Source organism: Ovis canadensis, chromosome 24 (genome assembly GCF_042477335.2).
Source record: "Ovis canadensis isolate MfBH-ARS-UI-01 breed Bighorn chromosome 24, ARS-UI_OviCan_v2, whole genome shotgun sequence".
Taxonomy (NCBI): domain Eukaryota; kingdom Metazoa; phylum Chordata; class Mammalia; order Artiodactyla; family Bovidae; genus Ovis; species Ovis canadensis.
In genome coordinates this window covers 54215632-54239777 of record NC_091268.1, presented here as the reverse complement: position 1 = coordinate 54239777, position 24146 = coordinate 54215632, and the positions used below count along the sequence as shown (strand labels likewise).

General features: G+C 55.1%; 1 protein-coding gene across 3 annotated transcripts; it reads left to right on the top strand.

Moving 5' to 3' along the window:
• The first annotated feature begins 704 nt into the window (after nucleotides 1-704).
• On the top strand, nucleotides 705-23753 carry WIPI2 (WD repeat domain, phosphoinositide interacting 2). 3 transcript variants are annotated; one of them, XM_069570680.1, is made up of 12 exons: nucleotides 705-1045; nucleotides 7024-7106; nucleotides 15384-15553; nucleotides 16482-16578; nucleotides 16973-17070; nucleotides 17517-17609; nucleotides 18060-18130; nucleotides 20070-20177; nucleotides 20864-21028; nucleotides 21476-21583; nucleotides 22256-22386; nucleotides 23101-23753. In XM_069570680.1, exons 1-12 carry the CDS (start codon nucleotides 972-974, stop codon nucleotides 23211-23213), a joined length of 1311 nt encoding a protein of 436 aa, XP_069426781.1. In that variant the 5' UTR covers nucleotides 705-971; the 3' UTR covers nucleotides 23214-23753. The 3 variants fall into 3 exon arrangements, with proteins under 3 accessions (XP_069426781.1, XP_069426783.1, XP_069426782.1); XM_069570681.1 differs by having other exon boundaries at nucleotides 772-1045; nucleotides 22256-22495; XM_069570682.1 differs by lacking the exon at nucleotides 7024-7106 and having other exon boundaries at nucleotides 753-1045.
• The last annotated feature ends 393 nt before the right edge of the window (nucleotides 23754-24146 follow it).

The following is a 24146-nucleotide window of genomic DNA, read 5'->3' as shown; positions in this document are numbered from 1 at the left end:
CAATCCATTCTGAAGGAGATCAGCCCTGGGATTTCTTTGGAAGGGCTGATGCTAAAGCTGAAACTCCAGTACTTTGGCCACCTCATGCGAAGAGTTGACTCATTGGAAAAGACTCTGATGCTGGGAGGCATTGAGGGCAGGAGGAGAAGGGGACGACCGAGGATGAGATGGTTGGATGGCATCATCGACTCAACGGACATGAGTCTGAGTGAACTCCAGGAGTTGGTGATGGACAGGGAGGCCTGGCGTGCTGCGATTCATGGGATCGCGAAGAGTCGGACGCGACTGAGCGACTGAACTGAACTGATTTAGCTCACATGGAAAGCGCTCCCTAAATATTACTAAATGAATCAAGACGTGTTAAGTAGAATCTGCTCCAGGGCTCCTAAACGCGGGGGTTACCGTTGTCAGATTTAACACTTGCTAAGTTAATAGTTCCGACCCTCAGTTTTCAAATTTGTAAAACGACAACGCAACAGGCTCTACAAAACTAAAAGCACCAGTAGAGAATGCACGCATTTGGCACAACAACTGGCAAGCGGCGGCGGGCCCCTTTTAATACTAACAAAAAAAACGGTGGGGGCGGAGGATACGGGCGCCTACTCTTTCCAACGCGCATGCGCAGCCCTTGACGTGCCCTCAAGCCCAGCCCCCGGCGCGTCCCCACGCCTGTGCGTGTTCGACCGGAACCTGGGCCTGGACGGGAAGTGAAGGGGCGGGACCCCCGCAGCACGCCTGCGCCTTGAGAGGACGTGCGACGAGGGGGGCGTGGCCGCGCAGGCGTGCCAGGCGCCCCGGCTCCGGAGCATAAACAAGAGGGGGGCCGGGATGAGGCGGCGGTTAATGCTCAAGCGGCGAGCGGTGGCGGCGAGCGAGGCGGCGATCGGGGCCCGGCGCCGACCCTGAGCTCATCCCGACCTGCCCCACCCGCGCGCGAGCCCCCGGCCGGGCCCGCGGGCCGCGCGCCCACCATGAACCTGGCGAGTCAGAGCGGCGAGGCCGGCGCTAGCCAGCTGCTCTTCGCCAACTTCAACCAGGACGTCACGTAAGAACGGGCGAGGGCGGGGGTCGGGGGGTCGGGGGGCCTGGAGCCGGGGAGGGCGGAGGCGTGCCCCCACCCCCGGCGGGCCCCCCTTCCTTGGGGAACCCTCCAGGCTCTGCCCTGGGAGCTGCGACCTCTGGGCGGGGAAAGGGATGGACCACGGGAGGTCTTTTCTTTTCCCCATCTCCAAGAAGGCTTTGTCTTTTCCATCTCACTTTTCGCCAAGTTGGGCCCGAACTTTGTGGCCTGACCCGTCGTCCCAACCATCTCTGGAGTGGTGGGGGTGGGGGTGGGTTTCTCCCTTGCACCCCGCATCCCCCCACCCCCCTTGTTCGTCAGCCTTCTTGCCTCACTCTTTCCGCTCTTCCAGGCTCTCCTCATCTCCTCATCGTCTTAAGGGAACCCCTCGATTTCCTTTTCTTCCTCTCTTGCTGTTCTTTTTGACAGGAAACCTTGATGTCCTCCTCGAGCGAGAAACAGACTTAGCAGTAATTCTGGTCTCTGACCCGGGGAGAAGCTGAGCCAAGGGGCGGGTTGTAACAGAGAAACCTCTGAGGAGTCCTGGTGCCTCAGGGAATGGGCCATCCTTGTACGGGAAGAGAGACCCTTGATGCCAACCCTTGGGTTCCGAACGCTGTTTGTCCAAACCCTCACGGGTTTGAAGCCGATTCTTCAGAGGCTGGCCGTCTCCTGGGGGAACGTGTGAGGATAGTTATTAGAGAAGGTTTCTGGAGAAGGAAGAATGAGTTGTGGGACTGGAAGGGAGGAGAGCCATCTTGAGAAGTGAGTAAGAGGAAGTGATGTAAGAGGGGAGGAGTGGGTCGTTGGCTTCATACTAAGTAGTAGGTTGAGTTGTTCCTGGCTCAATAGAATTGGCCAAAGAAAGGTCATTTACAGAATGGCAAGGCACCAAGTCAGTGGCACGCAGAGGGTGCTCAGTTGCACCTTCCAGAGTTGGGAAAATAGTGCAGAGCCCCCCGCAGTGGGACTCCGATGAGGCTTGGAAGGGAGCAGATCACCTGTGCCAACTTCAGAGGAGGAAACCAAAGTGCAGGAGCTTTCGAGCAGAGCCTGGGCCTAGGCTCCATTAATAGTGGCGTGGGGGCAGCTTTCCTGAGTTCTCTTCCAGCCTCCTTTCCAATCCAGCCTGCTGTTGTTTCTACCTGCAGAGTAGGGTCTGGAGGACGATGAGCATAGAAGGCAGACTGTAGTGATCTTTAAAATGAAAACTGCGAAGGATTAGCGTGGTGACCAAAAGCCACTCCAAGGAGAGCAGTCTGGACCACCTGTTGCAGGGCGTTGTGACTGAGAACTATTATACTAATCTGGGTAGGGAAGAGGGCAGTTCAAACCAACAATGACTCCGTTTTTAAGCCCTTAGTATTTTGAGACCAGTAAGAATGGTAGCGTTATGGTTTTTTATGTCTTGTATAAATTAGAGAATTCCCCAAACATTTTCTACTGTTATTTCTCTTTTTCACCACTCACCGTGTATATTGAAAGGAAATCAGATATGAGAAAGCATTCTCTTGCTGTCATTTCAAGTGGCATTCAAACTCCAATTTCCCTATATAATAGAAGAAGAATGTCACTCTGGCCTGAAATAAGATCTTTTTGTGCTTAGAAATTGTGTGTTTTCCCATTCCTCTGTGAGTCCTAAAGTTACTAGTTGAAGACCAGATTTCTGCGTCATAATTTTGACTTGCCAAAGAGACCTTGATAGAGTATGAGCAGAAGTTGTAAGGAATAGTAAGCTAGGATTATACTAAAAATTTATTGATTAAAGTGACTAATTTGTTGTAAATGTACACCTGAAAGGAGAACAGAGCTTCCTGGGGAGAGGCTTGGCTGCACACCCCTCTCCCTCCCTGCCCAATCCCGAGTGTTCACATTAAGGTAATTTTTTAGAAGGCAAGGATGTGACTGTTGCATCCACATTCATGGTATTCAGTGAGAAAATCTGGAACCACTTCACTTAATAGAAAATATATTGTGAGTTATGCAGTAATGCTTAAACAGCAGTATTCCTTTCATGTGAAACTATATCTGTCCTGTGGTAGTAATATAGTTTCAAATATTGTGTTTTGTTTTTTTTCCTATAATTTTTATCCTAAAAGTCTGGATGTTTTATTTTATTTCACCTTCTTTTTTTTTTTTTTTAACCAGAACTAGGGGAAAGGAATCAAGAGAAGCCGGTCCCTGTCATCTCCCTCTTCTTGTCTGGTTGGTTCCAATCCTGGTTTCTGAAAGTAACCCTTTGGAAGGCTTGTTTTGGAGGAGTTTTTGGGTTTTTTGACATTAAAATTAAGAAACTAATAGGTGCGGAGTATTGCTTGGCTCTTCAATGGAAATATCAGGGACTAAGTACTTGCAGGGGACCCCGTGAGGCCTGTGCAGACTCAGTGGTTGCTGGGGAGTGGCCGAATCATTTAGAAACCACATTCCTCAAAGAAATCGAAGGACACAGGTTTGGCTTCCCGCATCTTCTGTCTGTAGCATTGATGCTGTTCGTGTCTAAGTTACGGGCACAGAGACAGTAGGGGGCGTTGGTCTGAATCTATTGCTCCCTTGAACCAGGGTTCTTCTAGGTTACATCAACTATCCTGGAAGGCCGCTTCTCCCCTTTTCCTCATCAGTAGATCCAGGAGCGTGGGAGTAAGAACCCTTTGGCCTTGAAGTTCTTGGTGGTTCTGCCCACGTGTGGAGAGTGTTTTTGGGGAACCAGGGCAGTTACCGGGGAGGATATTGTCCAGCAGCAGTGGCCGGCGGTGAGCTACTGGGGAGCCAGTGGGATTTGGTGTAACCCATGGGAGGTGCATAACACACCTAAGGGAGAAGGTCCCTCCCACGTGTCCAGCCTGGGTCCGAGATGAACAGTGACAGCACATTATAGAAAGGTTCAGGGGAAAGGTGAACTCTGCTTTGGATATTACTGAGTCTGAAAGGCGTTAGGGATGTCCGGGTGAGATCTGGGATAGACAGGCGGTTACTGAAGTGGGCCCTGGGGCCTGCCAGTTCTCAGCAGCACTTCGGGTCACTTCCTTTTTGTGGATATGGGCTGTTTCCACTTCACCCATCGTTGAGTGTGCTCTTTGGAGAAGATAATGAGAAGGGAAAACGTGGGCTGGCCGATCGTGGGTAATGGAGTAAAGAAAAGAGCATTAAGAATGATGTTTTTCTTTTAGAACGTTTTTAAAATGTTTTCTTAAAAGCATGTTTGTTTTTTAGTGGCAATCCCTGCCTTAGATACTAAGCACTCGCGTTTAAATTCGGTGAGAGATCTGCAGGTAGAGATCATGGTGGATGGAACAGGAGTGTTGATTTTGGCCCCGCTTGGAACCCTGATAGAACGGCAACCAGTAAAATATCAAAAAGATACTGAAAGAGGCTTAAGCCCAGAGAATGAGTACAATGAGAAAGAAAGGCACCAGCAACAAAATTTTCGAAGCCAGCAAGGGATAAAGGAAGTGGCTCCTCCATCGCTGGTGGGAAAGGCAGAGAACCAGCCCGCTTGAACCCGCAGAACCCCCAAAGGCTCAGGACGGGCGGTCTAGGAAGCTCTGCAGTGGCGGAAAGCTGCACGTGGCGAAGATCCAGAGGGCTGGCCCACAGTGCGCTCAGGAGCCGGGGCTGTCTCCTGCCCCTGGAGGTGAAGGACCCGGCCTTATCTCCAGAGGGTATTGCAGAGTCTCCAGATGTTGACACCAGGCATACTTGAAGGCAGGGCTACGGTAGTGAAATGGGGCGCTAAGTAAATATACCCTTTTTTCTGTTGTTGCTGGTTTTCCCTCTATCAGTAAGAGATCTCATTGTATTACCTTAAAAAACAAAACAGAAACTTTACCGCAGCAACACTTAATGGGAATGAGATCAGTTGTCAGGGAACTTTGGTGCTTGTCTGTTACCACACCTATCCCAAGCTGCCTTTGCAGGGTCGGGCAAGTCTTGAGGTGGCGTTAAGAGCAGAATCTCCACAAAGTCGGGTGCATGAACCTGACTGCTGGTATCCGAGATGTAAAGAGCACACCTGTTTATATTCCATGCCATCCTTTAAAGGTGTCTGCCTTTATTGGTAAACTGTATGCTCACACTGTACCACACGCACCTATCAAAACCAGGTGGTGATTTTTGTTTACATTTCCCACTGATTGGGATTCACAAGAGGGAAGCCATGCGGTGAAAACTAGCGAAGGTGTTTAGTATCCTACCGTTTCTGAGCATCTGGGAGAATGTCAGAGAGCTAGTGTTTGATCAGTTTTAACAAATTCGGCCTGTTTGGAGCACAGGCAAGGCCCTGGGTATATAAAAATCCAGGTTCTCATTCGCTAATTCTGTTTGGCTAACTTTGCCCATAGAAGAAGCCCCCGGGCTTATTTTACATGTAAAACTATTGGGCTTGGTGATTTGCTTTCCATGTCAACAAGAGATTTGAAGGAGGGCCTGGTAACGCTGGTGGGATGCTTGGAGAGCAGCGGCAGCCGCCAGTACAGCAGAAGGTGAGCGGCAGCGTTTACCCCCGCACGGCCGCTGCCGCCGGAGCCCTCAGCTCCCGTTGAGGTCTGAGAGCCGCTTCACTCTGACAGCACAGCTGTTCAGCGATGTGAGCCCAGTCGGGTGTTGAGGGTTTGCCATCCCACACAGAAACCTGTATAAGAAAGACTTTTTAAGAGAATCAGAAATGCTGGGGGAAAAGGCTTGGATGCTTAAAATAGTAACCCTAAGTTGTCTGGAAAACATTTTCCTGGACATCAATTTTCCAGAAGTTACGAATTGTTGAGATTTTATTTTTAGCTTTCCTGAATATTCTTGTGTTTTTATTGGCTCCTTTATTGTTTTTCAAAATATGTATAGGTAACACTGTCTAATTACTAGTTAATTCAATATAGTGTGGTGTTTTTGCAGAAAACAGTTGTTGGAGTTGGTAGAGACTTATTCTGTTTAGATCTCTGGGGTGAACCAATTACAGTTTGAAAGTTCAACTGATAGCAAGCCTGTTCTTTGTGTTTCTTCTGCCTAAGCGTGAAACAGGTTGGACATCTCGCGTTTCTCGTAGACGAGATGGTCGTGAAAACAGCCCTGGTTTTTGTCTTGGGTACACGCGCTCATCGAACGAGCTGTCAGTCCTGTTATTTCTCGGCTTCTGGTTTACCTTCTGCTTCCTCTTGTTGCCTTGCTCTCCCAGGCGTTAAGTTCCAGAAAGGTCCCAGCTCTGAGTTCGCACGTCCCGCCACTTCCTGCTCTGTGCTCCCGTCCTCTCTGTTTCTGAAACCCGTGCTTGCAGCTCATCTCTTCCGCCGTGGTCAGACAGCGAGGGAGCTTCATCTAGTGTCGCAGCCCTGCCGCGCTGGGGATCTGGAGAGAGAGCTCGGCAGGCCTGCCAAGCCTCTTAGCAAGTAGTGGTGCTGGGTGGTGAATGTGGGTTCTCACACACAAGGTTGTCCTTCTGGACCAGCCCTGCGATGTGGTCTTCCCATTGCAGACTGTGAGTGAGCTCTTTGGTCTGTTTTATTTCCATCCCGCTGCTTAGGCTTAGCATCATGTGACTGAGCTACGTTTGTTACAACCTTATTGCAGTGCCAAGAGACACCGTCATTCACCAAGGGTGTAAATGTCTTTGTTTAAAATTTGCAATGTTATCTTCACCTTTGGACTCTCCCATATAACCACATGTGTGTGTCGGGTCACCTGAGAAACCCCACTGTCTTTTGAGGGGATCATTGGTTTAGGGTCGAGTACTTTTATTCTTATGTCAAACTTATCTTTAAAGCTTCACTGTCTGTCTTTGCTGGCCGTGAGATCCGGCGTCTTCCTTGCCCCACCTCTTCTCTCCTCTGCCGCCACTCACCTGGTGCCAGCTGCACGAACCTGTGCGCTAGTCTTGGGCAGAGATGATGGAGACAGTCCGGTAGCGTGGAGCTCGTCTGTGCGTTATCCCTGCCTACGCGTCTCGGCTCTTATTTCTGAATTTGGCTCTTTTGCAGGTCTCTAGCCGTTGGTAGTAAGTCCGGGTATAAATTTTTCTCCCTTTCTTCTGTGGATAAACTGGAGCAGATCTATGAATGCAGTAAGTGTTTGCTTTATTTTTCCCCTTTCTTAAAGTAGACAAGTTATACTTGAATTAGGTTGTATTCTTAATTGAAACGTGACGGTTAAAATCCAGGTGCCCCTTGACCACGGATCTGCCTTCCCCTTGGCCTTACTGCCAGGGGGCAGCTGTGGCTGTGAACAGTCGGTGTTTGTTCTCCCAGATCAAATCAGAGTGTGCATTTGCACGCTTATAAATGTACATGTAGAAAGACTTGAAGTACTTGTTTTATGGGTCCTTGTTTTCAATACATGATATCATGCTATACTGCTCTGTAATGCTCCCCCTTTTAAATGCCAGTAAAACCATTTCGGTATCTCTCATAGAAGACTTCCAGAATTTGAAAATTTTACAGCCCCCTTGGAATGGTTTATTTTTTGCCAGTTGGCATCTTCCGGTATTTTCATAGCTGTGTGTCAGAGGCCTGTGGGGCTGCAGGAGGACGGAGAACTCTGCCGCCTTTCTCATCACCTGCTGTGACTTTATGCAGACGCTTCACGGACCTCAGTTTCTGTGTGTGTGTAAAAGAATGAAGGAGAGAGAGAGAGTCCTTGGTGAATCAATAGTAGTAGGTACAGCCCCTGCCCCAGAGAGAATGGGATGAAAAGGCTTGACTCACATGCGTGACTTTTTCGTCAGCAGAATCGTAGGTTTACGTGTGGTTGTGAGAAACACTCCAGGTCCTTCTCCACTTTTCCCAGTTTCCCCCAGTGGTGACATCCTGCAAACGTGCAGTATAGCATCCCCATCTGGAAGGCGACAGGATGCAATCCGGGGGTGTGTGTGTGTGGTTCCACCCGGCCTGAACACCCACATCCCCCACAGTGAAGCTACCGGGCGGTTCTAACAGTGCAGAGTCCTTTTGTAACCACACCTGTCTACCCTGCGCCCTAGTCACAAATCCCAGGGAGCCAGGAATATGTCCTCTGGTTCCAGAGTGACTGTCATTTCGCAAATGTTACATAAATGGAAGTATGTAGCTTTTTGAGGGGTTTCTCTGGTGGCTCAGCAGTGAGGAACCTGCCTGCCAACACAGGAGACGCAGGAGATGCGGGTTCGATCCCTGGGTTGGAAAGATCCCCTGGAGGAGGAAATGGCAACACACTCCGCTGTTCTTGCCTGGGAAGTCCCACGGAGCCCTGACGGTCCATGGGGTCAGAAAAGGGTCGGACATAACTTAGTGACTAAACAACAACAAGCCTTTTGAGAACTGGCTGTTGTCGCTCAGCATCTTTCCCTGGAAGTTCACCCAAGCTGCTCGGTGTCGGTAGCCCCACCTTTTCTGTGGCTGAAATTCTGTGTGCGGACAGGGCCCAGCAGCTTCACCATCACCTGAAACTCCCCCTTCGTAAGAGACATTAGCAGGCAAAGGAGAATTGCAACGTGGAACACCATGGTTCACCAAAATGAATCGCCAGGCAGAGCACATGTGGGCTGGTTCCAGGCTTGGGCTGTTAGAGCTGCCGGGAACATGCGTGTCCGGGGTCGCGTGTGGATGTGGCATCGCTGCTCTGGGGTTGATGTCTTAAGTGTGACTGCCGGGTGGTATGTTGGTGTGGGGGTGTTTTTGTTTTTAAGTGCTGAGCTGTTTTCCAGGGAGGCTGTACCAGTTTACATTCCTGCCAGTCATGCGTGAGCGAGCCAGCCCCTCAGAAGCCTCGCCAGCCTTTGGTGTGACCAGTAGGTTCCATTTTAGCCATTCTGGGGGGTCTGTGCAGTGTTCTCTCACCGTGGTTTACTTCATGTCTCTGTGATGACTAATGACGTTGAATATCTTTTCATGTGCTTGCTTGTTTTGGCCCACTTTTTTTTTTTTTTTTTAAGACAACCAACAATTTTGCTTTTATTTGCATTTATTTTTTGCGGCATTTATTCCCGGGCCATAAGTTTTTGTTTCTTCAGTTTCTTCTGGGGTATCTTTTTCTTCTGTGCAGCCTGCTCTTCTGGTTTAGGAACAATCCGTTCTTTTTCAGTAAGGATCATCTCAGCGTGGCAGGGAGAGCTCACGTAGGGGTGGATCCGACCGTGAGCTCTGTAAGTCCTGCGCCGCATCTTGGGGGCTTTGTTCACTTGGATGTGCTCAATGACCAGAGAATCTACATCTAAGCCCTTAAGTTCAGCATTACTCTCTGCATTTTTGAGCATGTGTAGTGAAAATTCAGCACTCTTTTTGGGCCGCCGACCCTGTGTCCAGCCCCATGGCCCGTGCACACCTGCCAACTCCACCGTTGCAGCGGCGGAGCGGCACACACTGCTGCTTTAACGTGACGTCCTTCAGGTACTTGGTGGCTTTTCGGATGTGCATACCCTTTATGGCCTGGGCAGTTTCTCGAGTGTTCTTAAAGTGTACACGAAGATTTGAACCTCTTGATTTGCATGATTTTGTGGGGTTTTCTGGGTCAAGTGAATAGCGCACCATTTTTAGGAGTCACCTCAGGCCACTTACCGGAAAAGGACTGGCCCACTTATTAATGCTGAGTTTTGAGAGTTCTTTATACATCCTTGATGTTAGTCCTTTCTCATGTACGTGGTTTGTAGATAGTTTCTCTATACATGATGATAACTCTGAAGCCTGCCTGTGGCCTGACCTAATTAAGAATTCTCTTTACAGAGAACTGAGAAGGCCAGTATGCTCATAATCCGTCACTCTGGGGTATGAATTCAAAGAGATTTGCTGTTTATCATTTTAATTACCCACGTGGGCATGCAGTTGGGGAAATCGGGTTTTCTCCTTATTAACGATGCCAGTATCTGCTTCTGGAATGTTCCACCGCTGACAACTTTGCTTCCACCATGGTTTGGTATTCCCTTTTGGAATCCTCCTTTACCCGTTAGTGTCCCTTACGAAGGGGGAGTTTCAGTGAGTGGCTGTGAAGAGACATCCCGTGTCCACTTTTGATTTCGTTCATTGGGGACGTGCTGTGTGCCAGCCCTGCTCTGGCCGTGGAGACGCAGCCATGACAGAGTTCCTGCTCTCGTGACCCTTCTGTTTAAATGGAGGCAGACCAGGAACGAGCAGGCGTTCTTGTGTCAGATGTCAGGCCGGGGGCACAGTGTGGAGCAAACGCAGACGTAAATCCCACCCCCTGCACCTCCATTAGCACACGGTGAGGCCCGCAGAAGTCGTTTCTGCGGCCCGGTGCTTGCAGCGCAGAGTTCTCGTGCCCCACCGGGGTCCGAGGCTCACCAGGCTCCCTCCAGGCCCTGGCCTCCCCTCTCGGTTCCACCTCGGGCACCCCTCACCTCCAGCAGTGGAAGGTGTCTGAACCCCCAGGAGGCCCCCGGCTTGTTGCAGCCCCTGGAGGCTGGGATCTGGGCCCTTCATGAGGAGACAGGTGGAAGTGGGATTCTTCGAGTGCGGGTCCCTGGCTCACGGCTCCTGCCACGACTTGACTCCCACAAAAGCCTTTCTCCCGGTGCGGAGCTGGCGGGTGCAGTCAGGGTGATGCAGTGGTGCAGTCAGGGCTCCGAGCCCGAGCGCTTGCGCATCTCCACACTGGCCGCAGTCACTTGGCCGACACACGCTCGTTTCCTGTAGGGAGTTTCTTCACAGGAGAAAGGATTCCACTAGGCTTTTCGGATGACTGAAGCATTTAGTAAATCTGCGTCCCCACCAGTGCCCGAGTTGAGCTGTTAAATCGTGGCTGCAGTGATTAGTCATCCGGTTTGAAATGTACAGGATTCCCTACCCCACCCCCACCCGTTGTGCTTAGAAAGGGTCTTGGCACTTCCTCAGATTGAATCCGTTCAGTGACTAATGTGTTTCCTTGAAGTTTATTAAGTGGTTTTTGGCACCTTATTTTTCAAAGGTTTTTGATGGAATAAAATGTGATGCTTTTTTCTTTTTGGCTGCTCTAGGCCTTAGCTGTGGCATGGGATCTCTTAGTCGCAGCCTGTGGGATCTCGTTTGCTGCCCAGGGATCACACCTTGGCCCCCTGCTTTGGGAGCGTGGAGCCTTGACCACTGGGCCACCAGAAAAGTCCCCCAAAGGTGATGTCTTGATAGCATCATTGGGAGAGTGGGTGTGCCCTGCCCAGCTGGTCTTCGGAAAAGCAAGATTGACAACTACTTGTTCTGTTGTTTATTTAACAACAACAACAAGAAAAACAAGACCTTTGCCCAGCAGCACTGGAAGGTTTTTGCTTTTAACGCTATAGTGTTCTTTCAGACTTGAAGTTGCAGGGTCTCCCATGTTTACGCCTTGCCCACTGTGAACCACGAGCGGCGTGTGAACCACGAGCAGTGAACCTCGCAGTGTGTGAGCCACGAGCGGCGTGTGAGCCACCAGTGGCATGTGAACCACGGGCAGCGTGTGAACCATGGGCAGTGTGTGAACCGCGAGCAGTGAACTGTGGGCAGGGTGTGAGCCACGAGCAGGGTGTGAACCACAGGCAGCATGTGAGCCACGAGCGGCATGTGAACCACCAGGGGTGTGTGAACCACGGGCAGTGTGTGAACTACAAGCGGTGAACCTGGCAATGTGTGAACCATGAGCGGCGTGTGAACCGCGGGCAGTGTGTGAACCACAAGCAGTGGGTGAACCGCGGGCAGGGTGTGAACTGCGAGTGGTGAACCGTGGACAGGGTGTGAGCCACGGGCAGGGTGTGAACCACGAGCAGTAATCCACGGGCAGTGTGTGAACCGCAGGCAGTTTGTGAACTACCAGCGGCGTGTGAACCACTGGCAGGGTGTGAGCCATGAGCAGTGAACCACGGGCAGTATGTGAACCGTGGGCAGTTTGTGAGCCACAGGCAGTATGTGAACCACAGGCAGTGTGTGAACCACGAGCGATGTGTGAACCACCAGCGGCGTGTGAACCACGGGCAGGGTGTGAACCACGAGCAGTAAACCACGGGCAGTTTGTGAGCCACAGGCAGTATGTGAACCACGGGCAGTGTGTGAACCACGAGCGGTGTGTGAACCACGGGCAGAGTGTGAGCCATGAGCAGTGAACCACGGGCAGTGTGTGAACCACGAGCGGTGTGTGAACCACGGGCAGAGTGTGAGCCATGGGCAGAGTGTGAGCTTGGCAGTGTGTAAAGGTGGATCACTTTGTGAAGCTGTGTTCCTGAAAGGTCCAGGCAAATTGCGTCCTAGGGCTGAAGGGGTGGGGTCCTCTTGGTTGGTTTTTGATGAAGCGAAGACGAAAGCACATGGCCCTTTCAGTGGTTGGCACGTCCTCTGCCCTTTGCAGGCAGCCTCGGCCATTCTCTGATTTTTCTGGCTCCTTTGGAAGTCTGATGGAAGTTGCGGGTACTTCCCAGAGAAAAACCCAATGCTTAGTGTGTGATTTTGGCAGGCTGAGAGCCTGTGGAAGCCTGTGCGTGCTCCCGGTCCAGGGCCATGGCTGGAGAGCGTCACGGTGAGGGCCCTCCGCCCCCCCGACACCAGGCTGCCGCCCCGTCTGCCTGTCCGCCACTCTTGCCCGCCGCCCTGTCCTTGCTGCATCAGATCTCAGCATACTGGTCGGAATTCACGTGGATACGGTGGTCTGCCTGTGGGTTTTTCTAATAGCTTTTTGAGATGTAATTTGGATGCCAATAAAAAACCACCTGTTGAAAGTGTACAATTCAGCAGGTTCCAGTATATTTACTGGGTTGTGCAACCTACCTTAATCTAATTTTCAAACATTTTTATCATTCCAGAGAACCCCCGAGCCCATTAGCCCCAGGGTGACTGCCCCCACTCCCCCACCCCTCAGCCCTGGGCAGCCGCTAATCTCCCTTCTGCCGCTGTGGGTCTGCGGCTCTGGAAGTCTCAGATAGACGGAGCCGCGTGGGCCTGGCTTCCTTCGCGGGGGGTGGTTCCGTGGCTCCGCTGTGCTGGAGCGTGGATGAGGACTTCCTTTCTTCTCGCCCAGTGACATCACGGGGTGGGGATGTGCTCTGTTTTGTCGATGGATGAACGATGGCTGTGCCTGCATTTTGGCGGTGTTTCCCCTTTGGCTGCTGTGAATGTTTGTGTGCAGGTTACGGTGTGGATGTGTATTTATAAGCTTGAGTGTTCTTAATGTTCCTCTGTCTCTTTGCGTTTCTTCAGTCATAACTGAAATGAAACTTTATCCAGAAGTCATTGTCCTTCGTACGTTTCTTTCTTAGCTGCTTTGCTCCTGCTCTTTCTCTTCCTGTTTGAAGGCACAGGAGCCATCTGGTGGAGGCTGCAGATCCTTCTTCTGGGCCGTTTGCTTCTTCCCCTCGCTCGTCATCTTTGCCCTCCTTGATGTTTTTGTGTCCAGCCCTTCTCTTGAGGCTTCCGGAATCCTCCCTGTTCTGGATGCGTAAGCACTCTCCCGTGTCTTCCTTTGGTTCTTTGGCTTTGGGTTTTACGTTAAATACCTGATCCACTCTCAGCTGCTTTTGATATAAGAAATTTTCCACTTTTTTCATGAGCTGGAAAAGACATTTTTCCTGTGTCTTCACTTATTTAGTGGGAACGTCAAGATGATGAGCCTCTCGTTGAAAAGTCGGCAAAGGAAAGGATGGTTGAGGCCAAGCGGCAGAAGGATGCTGTCTGTGAGCCTAGGTGCTGGGTGTTCAGGGGCTTTTGCCACGGTTTTCACTCAGGAACGTTTGCAGCTAAAAGCGGCTCGGCTGCCTCCATGCCACACTTCCCCTGTTGTTAAAATGCTAGAAAGAAGTTTCTTACGCTTTTCCTCATGAAAGTTTCAAAATTTTTCAAACTTAGAGTGGGGTGGGAAGCCAGGCAGACACCTAAAGCCGATGTTTCTTTACTTTCTCTGCCCTTGGTTTAAGCGAAGGAACGATTCATCCCTTTCCTCTTCTCACCGTTTTGTTAATGGAGGTTTTCGCACGCAGAGAAAAGTTGGAAGTGTTTGATAGGCAATACCCACGTCCTGAGGATCTGGAGTCTGTTGTGAGCGTTGGACTTGCCTGCCCGTCTTGTGTGTCTGCATTTCAAAGCGCCTTGCAGAGAGCCATCTGCACACAGTTCCTGTGTGCAGTCAGTACGCTCGGATTTACAGTCACATCTGGAGGAAGCGTCCCGAGTCTGACTAGAGCATGTACCTCCGTGTGGCCTGGCCTCTCATCAAGGTTCACCATCACCCCAGAAAGCTCCCTCACCCCACCCCCAGGAGGCAGGCCGTGCTCTTGGCTTCCTGGCTTGGTTTTGCCTGTCCTCCAGGAGCTTGACTTCACTGCCTGTCCCATTCCACGTAAGAGCAAACCCTGTTTTATTCCCACAAACGTCTGTCACGTCGCCTTGGGCTGACTCCCCCTGGATGGGCCCCGTGCGGAGCACGTAAGAGTTCAAACCCACATGGAGATGGCGCCGGCCACCGCATTTTCCTGGAGAGAGTTTCTGCTTAATACGGAGACCTTTGGAGCTTACTCGCTCACTTTGGCCATTTGGTTTCTAAACTGACTTACACGTGTTTTTAAGTTAAAGCAGGGAGTTTGGTGACAGGGCTTGTTGAAGGAGCCCTCGGTCTTGTGTGTGGGCACGCCTGGTCACAGCGAGGTCAGGCCCTGCAGGTCCCCGGGTTGTGAGCCGTCTAGTTCTCTGACCTCTGAGCTCAGCACCTCACAGAGTAGAGTGTGGCCTCGGACCATTGTTAGGACAATGAACGGGTCCGTGCTTAACCCCGGCTCAGCTGCAGCTCAGGTCCAGACAGCTGCCTGTGGGAATCATCCAGAGTCCTGCCTTCCAGAATGCTCTCTGCCCCTCCCCTGAACTGACCCCGGTGACCACAAGTAAACCCAGGTGGGGAGTGAGGGAGCTGGGAGTCGGGGTGAGGTGACAGCTGTGGGGAGGCCACTGTGCCCCGTTTTCTGGGCGGCTGCTGTGCGTGCGGTTTCTAAGCACAGTCTTCTGAGCGGGGGTATCCCCATGCAAGTGGGGCGCAGGGACCCAAGGGGCGGAGGGCAGGCCGCGCTGGGGTCCGTAAGCCCCTGCTCCCAGTCGGGTGGCTGCGAGCCCCAGACGCGGAGTCACACGGGAGCGCTTGGGGGCCCATCGTGTGTCAGGTACGGCCGGTGTGGAATGCGTGGCCTGCCCGTGGCCGAGAGCTGGTGGTCTCTGAGGAGCAGGCCCTCCTTTCAGGGTGCGGGGCAGGCTGTGGGCAGCTCGCCTGGGCCTTGTAAACCGTGAACTTGGCCTGGTGGTCTGCCCCTCACCCTTCCCCGAGCTCTCCCCGCAGGGAGCCTGCCCTCAGACACGTGTTCGTGTGCGGGGACCCCCGGCGCTGGTTGACAGGGATACACACCCACATGGGTTTGTTTTCTCCCTCCTTTCAGCTGACACTGAAGATGTGTGCATCGTGGAGAGATTGTTCTCCAGCAGCTTGGTGGCCATCGTCAGCCTCAAAGCTCCCAGGAAGCTGAAGGTTTGCCACTTTAAGAAAGGGACCGAGATCTGCAACTACAGCTACTCCAACACCATCCTGGCCGTGAAGCTCAACAGGCAGGTGGGCGGCGCTCCCCTCACCGCCCCAGGGCCCCGGGTTTCCCGGGGGCTCTGGGCTGCGAGGCCGTTCCAGCGACCTCGGAGCGGCTGCCGGGCCTCCGGCAGACCCCGGCCGCTCTGCTGCCCTCACGGCCCGCCCGGGCTCGGTTCTGCTCTCTCGTTTTCGCTCAGACTGCCCCATTCCTGAAGATGCCGTGGCGAGTGCCGTTAGCTTTACCCATCCCTCAAGACGTGAGCCTTCTTTTATAAGAGTTACCTTTTTAAAAAGCCTGAGCATCTTTTTTTTCTTTCCATGCTTGTGGCTTATGAGATCTTAGTTCCCTGACCAGCGATTGAACCCAGGCCTTAGCAGTGAAAGCAGAGAGTCCTACCACAGGACTGCCAAGGAATTCTTTATCCCTTTTTTAACTGTTAATTTAACTTTTAACTAAAGATGAAAGATATACTACCTTTTTGTGTCTGCCCCAAAACCCACAAGAATGTCTGGCCTGGAGCATGGGCCTGGTGGCCAGGACTTGAGGTAGTGCCCGCGACGGCCACGTGGCTGCGGTTTAGTCACAGCCTCGTCAGCGTCAGATTCTGAAAGCAGCGGGCCTTCACCAGAGCGACCCCAGCCTCGACATGGTTTTCGTGGCGGGAGGGCTGAGAGCGAAACAAAATCAAACCCGTTTTCTTAGTGAGGGATCACTTTCTGTCATGCTAAATGACACCGCACAGTTAAAGGTCCTCATCCAACCGGAGGACGGAGTTGTAGGCGGGGGCTCAGCTCCAGGGGAGTAAGGGGTGTGGTGATGGGTGGTGGGCGGGGCCTGGAGCACCATGCGCCCGCTGAGTTCTGGAAGGAGCATGGTGTCTGGCAGGAGGCCCTAACTGAGGCTCGGAGTCTGGCTCTCTCTCACATCCTGCTTCTGTGTCCACGTCTCTCGCAGAGGCTGATCGTGTGCCTGGAGGAGTCTCTCTACATTCACAATATCCGGGACATGAAGGTGCTGCACACCATCCGGGAGACGCCCCCGAACCCCACCGGTGAGCGGGGCAGGGCAGCGCTGCTGTTCAGAGGTCCTGTCCGTGAGAGAGTTTTCTCTCCTCTCAGGTTCCACAGGTTTAGACAGTGTTGCTCTTAGAGTCAGCTACTGATGCTGGTCTCGTGACCACATAGTCGTGGGCTGGGTCAGCCTGCAGCCTTGAGGTTTCTGATCAGTTCCAACCACGGCCTCAGTGCGTTTGAGCACGCACACTGCACGTGACAGGCCTGCTGTCACCTGCGGGGCGTGTGGGGGGCGTGGACCTTAAAAGGCCCAGCGATGCTACCACCTCGTGTCAGAGCTCGTGGCCTCCCCATCTTGCTGCACGCGTGCCGGCTGCTGGTGGCGCCAGGGGCCCCGACCTGACCCGCCTTGTCCCCGTGTGTTGCTCGCAGGCCTCTGTGCGCTGTCCATCAACAATGACAACTGTTACCTGGCGTATCCGGGCAGCGCCACCATCGGAGAGGTGCAGGTCTTCGACACCATCAACCTGGTGAGACTCTGGGGGAGAGGTGCGGCGCCCCTCCTTCCTCAGGCGGGGGCCAGCTGCTCCAGCCTCCCCCTCCCCTGGCTCAGCGGCTCGATTCCCGATTCCCACCGCGGCCTCCTGGTGGCCGAGCGGGGCGGGTCGTTCTGCCTCCAGCCTGCTCCTGTCCCTGCCCTCCCTCCGTACTGAGCACCCCGCAGTGTGCGTGCGGGAGGGAGCGGAGGAAGATCCAGAGCCTCCGTGGGGACGTTGCTTCGCGTTTTCTTGTAAGGCTCTGAGTGGCATCTCCTTGCCCCTCCCCAGCCCGTGGTTAATCGGGTGGACTGGGCGTCTGTGTCAGTGTGCGGGGGTTTCCGTAACAGCCATAGGCCTTCTCGATGGGTGGCTTCATGGGCATCGACGGTAGCCTCGCAGTCACAGTGGCCACAGGGCCCCTTTCCCCTCCCCTCCAGAGAGCTGCGAACATGATCCCGGCTCACGACAGCCCGTTAGCCGCCCTGGCCTTCGACGCCAGCGGAACCAAGCTCGCCACTGCTTCCGAGAAGGTAAGGTGGCCACGTGGAAACCCAGAGTCCCACCCACTCGTCCACCTTGCTCACACAGCCCAGTCCCCAGAGTGGTGTCTGTCCCCACCGGTCACAGCCTGGCCCATGTGACGGCCTGGAGGGCCGCCCGCAGCCACGCGTGCCTGAGCCGAGCGAGCGCGGTGGCTGAGGCGTGCTGGGCCGGGGTGCGTTTAGCCGTCCTGTCGGGGAGTATCGCGGCTGTGACTGCACGGGCCTCAGCGTTAGGATGAGCAGTGACGGCGCCTCACCGTGCGCACAGTGGAGCAGGGTGTGTTCTGATGGTGCCTGGCGAGGGCCGGGGTGCGGGACTCGGGGCCGTGCGGCTGGGACAGCTGTCGGCGCCCATCTGCCAAAGTCCGATGAGTGAGAGACCCAAGTCTGGTTCCACTCGGCTCAGTTCCTTTTTCTTTCCTCTTCTCCCTGCTGCAGGGGACCGTGATCAGGGTGTTTTCCATTCCAGAAGGACAGAAACTCTTCGAGTTCCGGAGAGGAGTGAAGAGGTAAGTGTGCAGGTCTCCAGGAGGGAATCTGGGGCGTCGGCTCGCAGTTCAGTTTAACATCCTCTGTGACCAGCAGTGGGCACTTGAGCCCTGGGGACCCCCATCCAGCAGCCAGCGATCTCAGTCCAGCCGATGGGGCAGGAGGGGCTTGGGGTTTTGTGGGAGGTCAAGGGGCATTGTTATAGAGGCAAACTGGATTTTGTTGTTTGTGGTTGCGCTGAGCGCCGAGCCGTGTGGCCTGATAGCCCAGGCTGTGGAAGGAGGAGCTTGCCCAGCCGGGCCCGGGGTGAATGGGCCCTGGGGGCTCCTGACCTGGGCAGCAGCTCCTCCCCTTCTCCTAGGCTCTGAAAACCCGTGAGCAGCTCCCCCAGCCCCGCTCCGACTGGCAGATGGCTTTGGCCCGCACAGTGTTTCTCTGAAGAGACCGCAGAGCGCAGCCGCCCTGTGGCGCTTTGTCCGTGCCCCTGCCTGGTGGGGCCTGACCCGGGGGACCCGGAGCCAGGGCCTCCCACGGGCGATCTCGGGCTGCCGCCCCTCCCTGGCCCCTGCCTCCTGTCTCTTTCCTTCCTCTTTTCCTTCGCTTTTCCTCACGCTCATCTTTTTGGGTCTTTCTCCTTTTGCTGCTCCTGCTCCTGTGTCTGCATTTCTGCACTGAGGCCCTGGCCCCAGGCCCCCCTCTGGGCAGCCCAACTGTCCATCCTCAGCCACGGTGTCTGTCTGTGTCCCGGGACGCCTCCGTGTCCCCAGGCCACCTGCCAAGGTTTTCCACGTCTCCTGCCTGCTGGGTGCTCCACGCAGCGGCCAGAGCACGGCCCCAACACCCACCGTGCTGCACACAGCGTGTCCCAGGAACATTCCCGCCCTCCTCCTGGCGCCTGAACCTGGGGGCACTTGCCCCCCCCTGCCTGCCTTGCCATTCCCGCCCAAGCCGGCCTCACTCGTCCCCGCGCACCCCCCACACCGGCCTCCCCAACCCCAGGCATCTCCACCTGGCCTCGTGCTCGCCGTGGCCTCAGCTCATGTTCACCGGGTTCCGTCCCTCAGACTTGAGCCCACTGGCTGTTCTTCCGGGGCAGGGGGGTGAGACAGATGGGGGCAGCCCTGCGGGGAGCCTCTCGGGGCCTCCCCCGTCCCAGGGTTTGCTCCACCCGCAGGACTCCGTGGTGTTCAGGCTCCCCGCGTCCTTGCTTTCCTGCTGTGGCGTGCTTCCCTTCGCCATCTCTCCCAGCTCCTCAGAGAGACCTGTCTCCACGCAGACCCTGGCGTGACCTGCGGGCTCCTGCGCCCTCCAGTCGGTCGAGTGCCCCCTCCTGCCTCTTCCCCAGCGTCTGCAGCGCCTTCCCTTTGCTGCTCACCCCCCCTCCCTCCAGGCTCCTCTGGGTGGGAGCCCGTGCGCCGTGAGCTCCAGAAACGCAGCTGGAACAAAGCCCCTCCCTGGGGACAGGACCAAGTCCACCTTGTGGCTGCAGGGTTGCGAGGAAGCGCCGGCTTTGTGGTTTTTACAGCGACGTTTTAAGGGAAAACTAGTTTTAGGATGACAGAAGTTTATCCTTAAACGTTATCGAGGTTGCCAGTTCGTGGTTTTCCATGTCAAGAGTTTCTGTAATCTCAATGAGTAGGTTTCTTTAGCTAAGCTTAGTGCTGTAAGTCCAGCCTGATTCTGCTAAAAATGATTTCGTGAAGCCTTGATTCCTTTCGTTACGTGGCCACGAGAGGCTTGTTAAAGGATGGCTCAGTCAGGGCGTCAGCTTTCAGACGCTCTCTTTCCTCACGTATTTTGAGAAGGTGACCGGAAAGGAATAAGAAGACCTCATGCACCTGTCATGGGGACCTTCCTTCACTGTGACTTCCCTTCCGGAGGGGGCGGCGGCGGTGCTGGTTGCCGTCTGCCCTCCGCGTCCGGGCGGCCGCGTGACCGGCCCCACCCCTCTCGCCCCAGGTGTGTGAGCATCTGCTCCCTGGCCTTCAGCATGGACGGCATGTTCCTGTCCGCCTCCAGCAACACCGAGACTGTGCACATCTTCAAACTCGAGACTGTGAAGGAAAAGTGAGTCGCAGAGACGCTGAGAGCAATGCGGGGCCCTCTGTCTGCCGACGCGCGGAAGTGTGTCTGGGGGGCTCGTGGGGGCTCAGCAGCAGGACGGGTGGGGTTCGAGGGGGTCCTGCTGGATGGGGCGGCAGAGGGTGGTCCCCCCAGCGCTTCCCCCCGTGGTGCGTCTCTGGGGACCGTCCTGGGAGGGGGCACTTGCCTCCCTCTCGCTCAGAGGCATTTTCCATTTGTGCAGCAGCTGATTTAAAAAGTGCGTGACTACGGCGGTATGCGTGGTGTACAGGTCATCCCCGGTGGTTCTGTTGCCTTGTCTCAGGTTCTGTGGTGAGCCTCCCGCTAGGATCAGCACTGTTATCTGTGCTGTGTCTTACTCTGAGGCACATCTGAACGGGCTGCGGGAGCGCATCGTTGGGGCTGTGCTCCGACTGTTTGGAAACTTCCCTATAGAAAGATGCAAGGTTCCTGGACATGGGCCTCACATCCTCAGCTACAGAGCAGGGGCCGGTCATTCCCTGGCCCCTCTGCTGACCCTCTGAGGACACGCTCTGTGTTGTCCCCAGGTTCCCCGTGAGCCTGGGAGACTTCTCTCGCGTCTCGGGGCTGAGCCTCGCCTCCGCGTGAGGGGCGCGTGGTCTTTCTCAGCCAAGGGCTCGTGTGTGTCTGACGGTGTGTCCTCCTCCCAGGCCTCAGGAGGAGCCCACCACCTGGACCGGCTACTTCGGGAAGGTGCTCATGGCGTCCACCAGCTACTTGCCCTCCCAAGTGACGGAGATGTTCAACCAGGGCAGGGCCTTCGCCACGGTGCGCCTGCCTTTCTGTGGCCACAAGAACATCTGCGCGCTGGCCACGTGAGTCAGGGCGGGGAGCTGCCTCTGTCCCATGCGTCCAGCCAGGAGCGGGGTCCCAGGCCACTGGGGATGACCTGTACACCTGGCCCTCTGGTTTAGACCAGTCACGTGGACGTGGAGGGGGCCGTAGGTGGACGCTGATAGAGAACCCAGATGCCCGCCCCGCAGCGTCTGATCCTACACGCTTCCTCTTCCCGGTGGTGGGAACACCTAGAACGCATGGTTAGTTCAGCACTGCATGAGAGGGCCAGTGCGTGGCCCTGGGGCGTCCAGCGCCGGCAGCCGCACACGCTCCAAGCGCCTTTATCCTCGTGTGCGGACAGTGTGTGCGCAAAGCTACGCTCGCTCATCTGGGGCCCGGCGCCCTTCCCGGGCCCGGCTGTGAGTTTAATGAGAGCTTTGTTCAAGTTTTGATTCTAGAATTTGGTTGCTGTTTATCCTCACTAGAATCCAGAAGATCCCTCGGCTGCTGGTGGGCGCCTCGGACGGGTACCTGTACATGTACAACCTGGACCCCCAGGAAGGGGGCGAGTGCACCCTCATGAAGCAGCACCAGTGAGTCTGCTGCGCCTCCGCTGGGTGGGCAGGGGCCCCTGTGGGCGGGGGGTGACTTGCTCGTGTGCCCAAAGCCAGGGACCCAGAGACTCCGGTCTCCGCACGACCACCCATCATGTGGGTGCAAGCCCGCCCTCCACGCCTCTGCCCGTGCCTGGCTCAGCACCTGGGCAGAGACTAGAGCGGCTGGGGCGCACTCTTACTGGCTGTTGGTGGGGGGGGTGTCTCGGGGCAGGACCACTGAGGATGCAGCTCAGCTCAGCGCCGTGCGCAGAAGGGGCGACCCCAGGGCACTATCTGTGATGCAGGGCAGGTTCTCCAGGGGCCCGGGGTCCCACTGAGATGCTGCTGTTGTCTTTGAAGAGGAGGAGTAAATGTTAGTTAACTGGGAGGTAATACCGTTGGGTTTTCTGTCTTTAAACAGTGGTACCGTAATACTCTTACAATCAGGGCGAACATGGGGGTGATTTCGTTATTTGACAGCGTCCTCTGGTTTTGGTCTTCAGTCTTAGAAGGCGCGGTGCGGTTGCTTCTCTAGGTCCAGCTCTCTTCATCAGACGGAGCGTGTGGAAATCCCGGTGACCACTCTCGGGGGAGTCACCCGCGGGCCACCGCAGCGTGCCGCGCGCGTGGCCCTGACTGTCCCTGCTGGTGCCTTTCCTCCTTTTCCAGGTTGGACGGCAGCATGGAGACAACCAACGAGATCCTGGACTCCACGTCCCACGACTGCCCCTTGGTGACGCAGGCGTACGGCGCAGCCGTGCCCAAGGGTCCGCACGTGCCTTCGTCCCCGACGGCGCTGGGTAAGGGCCGGGCGAGCCTGGGGCGGAGCACCGCGGCTCTCGCTCTCACAGAGCCGCCCGCCTGCCTCTTGCACTCCGGGGCGGGGCCTGCGGCACTCGGCCCGCTGTGGTAAGCACGGTTTTCAAGGCCTCCTGAGGCTGAGTCCATTTTCTTCATTTTTGAAACAGAAGTAGCCCTGTGGCTCTAGGTGCCTATGGACTGTCCACCACCTGCCTCCGCTCAGCTCAGGTTCTGCCCAAAACGCTTGGTCTCGACCCTCCCTCCTGTGGCCTGGGTCAGCAAGCAGGCCCAGGCAGGAGGGGGCCAGCTCCCCCAGCACGCCCTGGGCGGTGTGCGCACACGCTCTGCCGCACTCTCGCTCACTGTTTCACTCCAAGGTGAAGGCAGCGTGTGCTTCGAGGAGGCTCTGAGCATCCTTGCCACGGGTCTGGGCACACCCCCGCCCCTGACTCTGGAGGGCCATTTACAGCCTCTCCACTGGGTCCCCATTAGTACCGAGCTCCTTCCTTCCTTACCTTCATGGGTCTTGGAAAGTCAGCTGTCTCTTGAGTGGCTCAGGGCTGTAGAGAGCTCGCTGGTCAGGGCAGAGGTGAGAATTCCACATCCTGTGGGCTGTGAGCTCCCTGCTGGCCCAGGTCCCGCTTCGGGGTCGGCCTCCCTGAGGGGACTGCCCACTGGGGCTCGGCCTGCCTGAGGCGCTGCTCTCTCCGCAGCCTACACGGACGAGCTGGGCGCCGCAGGCGGCTCGGGGCTGGAGGACGAGGCCAGCGCCCTGCGGCTGGAGGATGACAGCGAGCACCCTCCCATGATTCTGCGGACGGACTGACCGCGACCTGCAACCTCCTCGGGCCCCGAGGCAGGGAACACTGGCTGACAGAGGACTTCGCAGTCATGCTGCTATGAACTTTGACCCGAGCTGGGAAGAGGATGGCAGAGACTTCTAAATCAAAAAGAAAAAAAAAAAAGATTGTAGCTGTAGTCTCATTCCATACTGTTGAGAAATACATTGTTTTCACTTCAGTGGCTTTTAATCCGGCTTATGAATTTTTAGCTTTTCGTTGGTTTTCTCTTTTTTGCCAAAATCAGCTGTTTGGTGAAGCTCTCAAAACACCTTTGCTTTGCATGTATTAATGTGCCAAGCCAGCCAGGAGCTCTGGAGCCTGCTCATAACAGCCCGCAGGCGTCTGGGGTTTTCAGTCTGTGCAGAGAGGCGCGGGCCGGGAAGGCGGCGGCCGCGAGCACGCATCTGGTCCTGCTTGGGCAGGCCAGGTGACCTTGGGGGGTCCTCTCTCCCTGGAGCCCCTCCGGGACCATTTCACCCCTCCCCCCCATTTTATTTTGTTAATTAAATTCTTTCCAAATTGGATTCTTCTGGGATTTCTTCTGCGGTAGACTCCTGTTTCTGGTCTTGCTTTCTGGGTGGGTATTCAGAGAAAGAGGTTCTTCCTGAAACTGAAAACCTTTCCTTCCGACAGCCCCGTGGGCTTGAAAGACAGACGCCCAGGAGCGCCGTAGCCAGGGAATGTCGTGTACTCCGACTGGTCTCAGCTGTGACCTTCCTGTCGAGCAGCTGTGTGTGGGGGGTGTTGGTTTGTCTAAGGGACGTTTGCAGGTGTCCTTTTGCCCATGAAGCTCAGAAATCAGCCGGGATGGGCACCCAAGTTGTGCTCTCATCTTGGCGTCCCACTCGCAGCGTGATCTGTGCGTTTCTGTTGCATCTTCCAAAACGACTCGGCACGAGTGACGAGACTCTGGTCAC

What these genes read in the sequence shown, in the direction of transcription:
- WIPI2 (XM_069570681.1), top strand. Translation starts at nt 972, where the DNA reads ATGAACCTGGCGAGTCAGAGCGGCGAGGCCGGCGCTAGCCAGCTGCTC. An exon ending in AACTTCAACCAGGACGTCAC is followed by an intron (nt 1,046 to 7,023) that starts GTAAGAACGGGC and finishes GCTCTTTTGCAG; the next exon opens with GTCTCTAGCCGTTGGTAGTA. An exon ending in ACCCTCATGAAGCAGCACCA is followed by an intron (nt 21,584 to 22,255) that starts GTGAGTCTGCTG and finishes CTCCTTTTCCAG; the next exon opens with GTTGGACGGCAGCATGGAGA.